Raw genomic sequence first — 8,446 nt, forward strand, 5'->3', positions numbered from 1 at the left:
GTTTGTGGTTACTAGCAAGATGCTGCTTTTATAGAATTAGAATGGAATTTTAAAGGATATTCAATAAATCTGGAACATTTGGTGGAAATGTGTTTGAAAATTGGAAAGGAAAGTAATTAAATACAGTAGTTTGATCTCAACTTTTCCTGTTTTTATAGCTATAATTTTAATCTATTTCTAAATAGTATTCTAATGATTTGTTCCTAAACTTTGGGAATTTTGTTAAAATTTATTGAGTTTTAATAAGCTTGACAAACTATTCCTAAACTAAAGTACACTAAACTAAATTAAGCTAAATTACACTTGAAACTGCGTTAGAAGTATCTGGTTGGCTAATAGACTGGGTAAGGCGTGAGATCTTAGCAAACAAGCCTCGTTTGAAGCTCTAGTTTTAAGTATTATCCTTGTGTTGGTGAATAATCTTACGCTCTCTTTTCAATCTTCTGTGGACTTGACGTGTTACTTTAATGTCCATTCTGACAATATTCCAATCAAAATATAATCTTGTAGTTCTTGTCCCTGTTTCCTTCGTTACATTTCAAACACTTGACTCATTCCTTAATGTAACGTTGCCTAGAGGCCCAACCATGGCTTGATCTCGTACAAAGTATCTAACAAAGTACAGCATATGACTGGTCAGTGATATGACTGGATTTCAACCCACGACATTCAGTTTTCCATACATTTCATGTTGCTTTATTCCAACTCTGCACATTTGCATGGCCCATAGTATACCAATGCAATGTACCTAGCCACAATTTGTGTGCGAATACACAAACCGAGTTAGTGTGACTAGAAATAACCCAAATCCGACTAAACTTTCTCTTTGATGGAACCTGGGTCATAAGAGTGTTAGGCCGACAAATTAAAGATTTGTAGCTTTGAGAATGATATAAATACAGCTAAATTTGCTGTATATTCTGACTGTTTTACTGTAAATTCCAATTGATACCCAAACAATATTCTCAACTCAACATCCATGCTCACAACATCCCATGTCCGTGAAAACCGCATTAACTAAAAAATAATAAATCCACTTCGTGGTTGAAAGAGAACTATAATCATAAATTTCAGCTATTCTCAATCGAATTTGACAACAGGCACATACACAGAAGAATAAATCTAAAGCATAAAGCTAGAAATGAAAGAGAAAAATGACAATTTAGAAGCTTAATATTTATTTTTTTGTATGGATGTCTTTCCTACATCGTTTATTTATTCGTTTCTCTTTTCAATTTGTGCTTGCGATTGTGATTAACTATTATTCATTCATAGCAGTGCTGAACAAAAAAAAAGCTTTCTTTTTATCTCTCCTTGACTTCCCCTTTTTATTCTGGTTTTTTTTTTGTATCGAGTGTAATTCAATTTACTTAATGCGTTTGCAAAAAATACAGAATTTTTATGTATTCCATCCCCTCCTTTCATTGAAAAATACAATAAGTACATACATAACACGCATAAAAATAAAAGGAGATTAAATGCATGAGAAAATTGTCACACAAAGTTCATTCTATGAATGTAAATTGACTCCTTCCTTGGCTGTATGTTTTTTCCTGGAAACGATTAAATGGAGGATGGGTATGGTTTTAAACTTTTGTCTAGAAATTTCATGATTTTGTGTGAAATTCTACAGGTGGATTGTTTTGATTGATTTTAAGCATCAACAGCATGAGTTGACATCTTATTCAGCGTTTATTGAGATTTTTAGGTTGATTCAGCTGAATGGAGGGCTTCTTTTGATAAATATTTAAGGAATAGACTTATTTCTTATGTTTATCCTGCTCCTTTTCATGGATCTTTTGGGTAATTGAGATATTTTAGCCATTTAGGTCATTAAAGTGCAGCTATTCAGCATAATTAAGCATTATTTTGCTATGTTAAGCACAATTAAGCTACAATAATAACTATTTAGCTCAATTCAGCTTTTTTCAGCTCTATTCAGATTAATTCCTTACTACTCTACTTAAATTTAGAACCTTTCGGATCAAATTCATCTTTAATTAGAACCATTTAGCTTTGCTAATCACTATACTACCTTACTATTTACTATTTAGTCAAATCAAGCTCAATATTACAATATTCTACTAAATGAAGCTTTATTCTGTTCCATTTAGCATTATTCAGCTATATAAACCTCAATTCAGTATTATTCAGCTCAAAATTATTAATATTCAGATAAATGGGAAACATTATCGCTCAAATTCAGCACCATTCAGCTTTGTTTAGTATTATTTAGCTTAAGTGAATTCTATTCAGCAATTTCAAACTCAATATTGCAATATTCAGCACTATTAAGAATTTTTCAGCTTAATTGAACACTCTTCAGTTGAACTGAACAATATTCAGCTTATTTTAGTATTCTATTGCTGAATTCAGCATAATTTACCCAATATCCTTGAAAAAAAAAAATTAAGTTTCCTTATCAAAATTATCCTCAATTCAGCATTTCTTATCAATTAATCACTTAAACATTTCACATCCGTCACTTCAAAATTGCTCAAATTCCATCATTCGGAATGATTGATAAAATCTTCAAAAAAACACAAAAATTGACAACCTTGAGACAATCACATCATGTGTCGTTGACACAAATGCTAATTCCGTATGCAAGACTCATAAATTTTTACTTAGATCACGTTTTACTTCCACTTCCATCATGTATTCACTGATTTTTTTGATTTTTTTATCCATAAAAAAATGCGTTGCCAATGAAATTAAATTTACGATCACTTCTCACTCGTACTTTATTCATCTTGCATTAATATCAACCCCTTAAGTGGATAGGAACAAAATTGAGTTTTTATATCTATGGCAGTTGTGGGCAACCTGTGTGATGCGGTACACTTGAGTGAAGCACAAAAATTTATTGGGAATGTTATGAACCGCATATAGTGTGGGATTTTGGTTCGAGGTGTGTCGTGCCACTACCAAGGTGTGTCGTGCCACTACCAAGGTGTGTCGTGCCATTACCAAGGTGTGTTGTGCCACTACCAAGGTGTGCCATGCCACTACCAAGGTGTATCATGCCACTAGCAAGGTATGTCGTGCCACTACCAAGGTATGTCGTGCCACTACCAAGATGTGTCGTGCCACTATCAAGGTGTGTCGTGCCACTACCAAAGTGTGTCGTGCCACTACCAAGATGTGTCGTGCCACTACCAAGGTGTGTCGTGCCACTACCAAGATGTGTCGTGCCACTACCAAGGTGTGTCGTACCACTACCAAGGCGTGTCGTGTCACTTCCAAGGTGTATCGTGTCACTATCAAGGCATGCTGTGCCACTACCAAGATGTGTCGTGTCACTACCAAGATGTTTTGTGTCACTACCAAGATGTTTTGTGTCACTACCAAGGTGAACCGTGCCACTACCAAGGTGTGCCATCCAAAAACAAAAGGTTGTCCACCTCTGTTCCATATCGTGAAGACATGAAGTAGGTTTGGTATAGTAAATTGAATGATGGGTAGAAAAGTCAAAGTTGATATTTATTTTTATATCATGACATGTCACCCTTTCTCATCATTCCTACCTTTTTTTAATACAAACTTGCTGAAAAGCAATTTTTTTTTTTTAGTTTTTTTCAGGAGGGCTTTTAACTGCCGTTTTTATGTCAAACGAACTAGGAATTAAAAGTAATAATTGGATTTGAGTTTGAGACAAAAGAACTGCTGCCTATCCCCCGACAATGAACAAAAAAAAATCCATAAAAACACGCAAATATGCTAAATGAAAGTGAAAAGCAAGTTTCATCCGTACACACACATAAAAATCCGAATAGAAAGAAACAAAAGGCATGAAAAAAAGGGGAAAAATAAGAAGAAAAAATAAATGAAATTTGCAATGCGGATTTTATTGCGTGAGAGAACTTCGCAATGGCACTGCTGTGTGGATGGAGACGAACGGAAAGAATGCAAGTACAATTCAATTCAATTTGCATTAGAATGTATCAATGTTGATATTTATTTTAATCATGCGATATGAAACCCCTTCTTGTATATCCTATCCCAATATCAAATGACTCTCCCAATATAGTCGACTAACCCCGAAAAAACAAGAAAAACTGCTAAGTAGAAGTATAAAAATGAAACTAAGTAGAAATATCATCATATCCATTTGAGCACCCTCGAAAATAGAAAATAAAAATAGTGAGGAAGAGGAAGGAACAGAAAAAAAATTGAATATTAACTTAAACCGCATCATACAAACGACGACGATGGTATGTGGGGGGCAATGAGAAAGAAAAACAAGTGAGTAAATTTCTTTAGGTTTGTGAGAATAGGCATGCACAGGAAATATGAGTCTAAAACGCAATTTCTTTGACAACTTTGACGTATGTTTACATAAACTTGGATAGCTTATTTGAACTGAGGAGTAAGTCACGTGCGCAATTAACGGGTTTTTATTAGAGTATGCAATATCCTTTAGGTTTGTAGACCAAGGGCTACGTACAATTTCGAGCTACAATTTAGGAGTTGAGGTTACAAATTTGGATAATGAACCAATTCAGAAGCATAAGCAGAGGATGGTTTCTGGGGTCAAACCCGTTCTCGGCATTTTTTTAAATTTTTTTACCACTTCTGTCTTCTGGTAGACTCTTTATTGAACCTTCATCTATACATTCCATACCCACTGTTACGTCTGATAAGTCTGGAATCTCATGAATGAGTCCCGAGCATCTTACTTAGGTAAAATTTGTTATTTTTTATGGTCAGGGAACTGATATATACTGAAAGCCGTTTTTTCCGCGCAGCAATAGATCAATGTGCGTCCTAGTCAAGGTAGTAAGTAATTAAGTAACTGTAATTAAGTATGTTACTAAATGTTAATGAAAATTATCTGTTCGTATGTATAACGACGTACCTGAGTGCCACAAGTCTCCATTTTGAAGAGTTCAGGGCATGTGTAGATTCCATGAAAATGTATCGTTCAGGGTAATAGTGTGCTGGTGACTACTTTATGCTCCACATAGATTATTGCTTTCTTGAAATGTATTTCCCAAGGAATTTTAGGTCTTAAAGCTTATTGATTTAATATTTTGGAACATCTATAGCATCTGGCATTGTCTGCTTCCAGAGTCTTATTGTTCATCAACTTAACCCTTCATTACATTCAACTCTAACAATTAGCATAGATCAAAAGACCAATTGAACCTTTGATTAAACCCACAACTCTCAAAAGCATCTAATCTAATATATCTAATGCTATTCTAATTAAACCACTGACCCGATTTCCTTAATATCATTTTAATCACTGAAAATTCAATTTGAATAATGGATTGCATGGGAACTAAAACAATTTTTTTCCCCAAGATCCAAATGCAATTTCTCATTCATATTACACAAAAATACACAGACTAAAATCAATCAGTCTGAGAAACTTTTTTATTTATGCTGATTCTGTAAGTTGAACCTTTTTTTGCCATGCTTGGCAATTTATCATATTTGCAAATATTGATATCACATGATGTGATAAACCTCATTGCTCCCAAAACATCAAACACCATCTCGTCATCATATCAGCATAAGTCCCAAAGTGAATTCACCAAAAACGCATCAACATACTTCCATTGCAAAAAAAAAAGAAGTAAAAAGAGTGCGTCCCTGAAAGCAACCGAACGAGAAGTGGAAGTCTATGTATAGAATATGTATAAAATATGGTTTAAGGGGGGAAGCAAAAAAAAAAAATTAGAAATTGCTTGCACGCAATCGATATGTTGCTGGAAATGAATTTATTACAAAGCTTATTTGAGAGTCAAGACCCTTTTCCTTAATTGATTCTCGTGTTTCTTTTGCCCCCCTCCTCGCTTTCTTTTCATATTTTTATTTTCATGTGCAATATAAGGAACTGAAACTTATACATAGTTAGTAATTCGTATGAAATAAAAAAAAAGGAAAGTATTACACAAGAAATATGCGAAAAAGAAGGAATTCCATCGAAATGAAAGAATTTATCGTCAAAAAGAACGGAAATTGGTGCTGTATTGTTAACTACATACATGAAAAGTTTTAGTAATGGATAACGAGTGAAATAAAAACGGAGCAGGAAAAGAGAAATTTTTTATTTATGATTAATATTCGAACATAGATTTGTGAAGGAATTGGGGAAGGGATAAGGAATAGAGAGAAGTAATAAAATATTTATTCATATAAGATTGGGGTTTTGGGTAAGTGATGTCAATTGGAGATGTTTGGAGCACAGCTTCTTACGATGTTGTCTGAGCCATAACTGAGTATCCTAATGGAGATGTACCTGAGCGGCTCAATACTGCAAGCCACATTTTTCACCGGAGATGTGGATCAAAATCTGTCGTCATGGTGCTTTGAAGTTGCGTCTTTGAAACAGCGACGTAGTAGAACCGTAGTGACCACAATGTGCTGTTCGGGGTAGACTAGTACAAAGCACTTATTTTGCTTGCTGTATAGATCAATTGTGACACATGAACTACCTCAGATGGTGCGTTAAGCTGGCCACGTCTTGTCAATCATTAACATTCGTGCGCTACTCGCTCTTGAAGCATCTACTCATCTTGATCCCTGCTATTGAGGCTGTTCCTCAACTTGAGCGAGATAACTGACTTGAGCTAGCTACCCGCGCTACTGAGGGTTCGCTCTTTGAGTCGACACTACTTCACCAGCCAATACAAAGTCCATGCCCGTCTTTCAACCCGTGAATATACTAAAATCCATTCAAAACACCAGACATCACCTCCAAACAATCCCCACAACATGAAAATACTTTATCACACGAGAGTAAAAGTATCGTGCATAAGTAAAAAGGCTTATAGATTCATGCATAAGTATGAAAATTTATGAATTGTGCTACATTTTTACATGATGATGTATCACCTCGACTGCTGAGTTTGTTTTATATTAAATTTTTCTCTCCTTTTTCTTCAACACGAATGATGTCATTAACTGAGTGTGTGAGTCACAGAATGTTTTATTTTCATTGGGGATTTAGATGATATTGGCTTTTATGTTTGTGCAGTTTTGTGTTACTTTCGTTTATGGGTATAGTAATTAAATAAATTATTAAATATTAGCTGTTATTATTTGAAAGATTCAGAGCTTTGTGTTATGTGCATCTTAGGGGTTAACATGATAGTTTAACGAATGAGGCAATTGAACAAATGAGCTAAGCTACCACACTAAAACCAAAACCTACAATTTAAAGCTGGATCCAGGATTCACATCATGGGCGACATTACTGTCTCTTTATCTAAGGTTTTCCGAAGTCTCGGTCTCGACAAATTCTAGAGAAATCCAACAACTTGATGAAATGAAGATGACTTCTTGATTGAGATTACCTGGGAAGTTCCTATGCTTTCTCGTTATCGGGATCGGGATTTCCCGGGATATTCCAACCCCAAAAATCTCAATCGAGATCCCGATCCCGATCCTGAAAATTTATCGGGACCGGGACTTCGAGAAAGCATAGAAGTATCCTGAGTCTTGGCATCGAGAACCACTATCTGTTATCCTCCGAAAGGAAGCTATGATCCGGAGGCTATGTTTTGCATTTCACATTGCATATGACTCGAAAAAGGACAAGCAAAAAATTTCCCATGTCATTGCCGAGTCTCGAACCCATGATTGCTCGGTCGTACAGTTATACTTAATTTCCGAAAAACGAAGCCATTATGCCACCGAGTCACTTCGGCTCAGTTATTACTTAACGCTTAATCGACATCTTGAACCCTTGTTTGAACCCCACTGCAACTTAGTTGGACGATGATTTTATGACATTAGCTCACCTAATTTCTCATGGACATTAAACCTATTAAAACATATCGTTGGCCTCATTATGACACATAAAATAAGTTATGAAAAATTCAATCAAATTAACAGACATTAATGTAAACATGAAAGATTTTCTTCAAAAATTTATGGTAATAAAAAATATTTCCAACATCGCTTTGGGGTTCCTTTTTCATTCAAAAAATATCGAAGACATAATGTAGTAAATTTTATTTTATGAATCATAATTCTTACTTAGGGGTTGGGCATCCCAACCAAAGAATGACTAATAAGTACAATTAATAAATTTTATTTACCCTCAACTACTTAATTTATTCACATGTACACAAATGATTTGTGCCATATACATGCACAATGTAAACTTTTATTCAATTTCAAATGAAACTCTGTTCATTTATTTCAATTGAAACAGAACCGGCAAAATTAAGGATTTCTCTATTCTATTTTTATTACACTCACCTTCAACCACTGCACATAAGAAAGGCACACAAAATATAATTCGCCTATAATGCTTAGAACATTTGCTTGCGTGTGAAAAACTAATTATTTTTTTTCTTCTTACTGCTGTGCTGTATGTTGGATTAGAAATGGAATTACAAGCAATAAGAAATGAAAATAATTTCTTTTTGTTTTCATCAAATTTTGCTGTTTGTGTCTGCAATGGATAGGAGAAGGGAAAAATTGCTTAAAG

The 8,446-nt window shown here is 34.6% G+C and overlaps 1 protein-coding gene across 1 annotated transcript; it reads right to left on the reverse strand.

The window, feature by feature from the left end:
• Window positions 1-2,875: 2,875 nt before the first annotated feature.
• On the reverse strand, window positions 2,876-3,382 carry LOC139098505 (autotransporter adhesin BpaC-like). The gene has a single exon (XM_070650733.1). It carries the CDS (start codon window positions 3,380-3,382, stop codon window positions 2,876-2,878), a length of 507 nt encoding a protein of 168 aa, XP_070506834.1.
• Between the last annotated feature and the right edge of the window lie 5,064 nt (window positions 3,383-8,446).

This window comes from Chironomus tepperi, unplaced genomic scaffold (genome assembly GCF_022539635.2).
Source record: "Chironomus tepperi strain 1889 unplaced genomic scaffold, CSIRO-AGI_Ctep_v1 contig_445, whole genome shotgun sequence".
NCBI lineage: Eukaryota > Metazoa > Arthropoda > Insecta > Diptera > Chironomidae > Chironomus > Chironomus tepperi.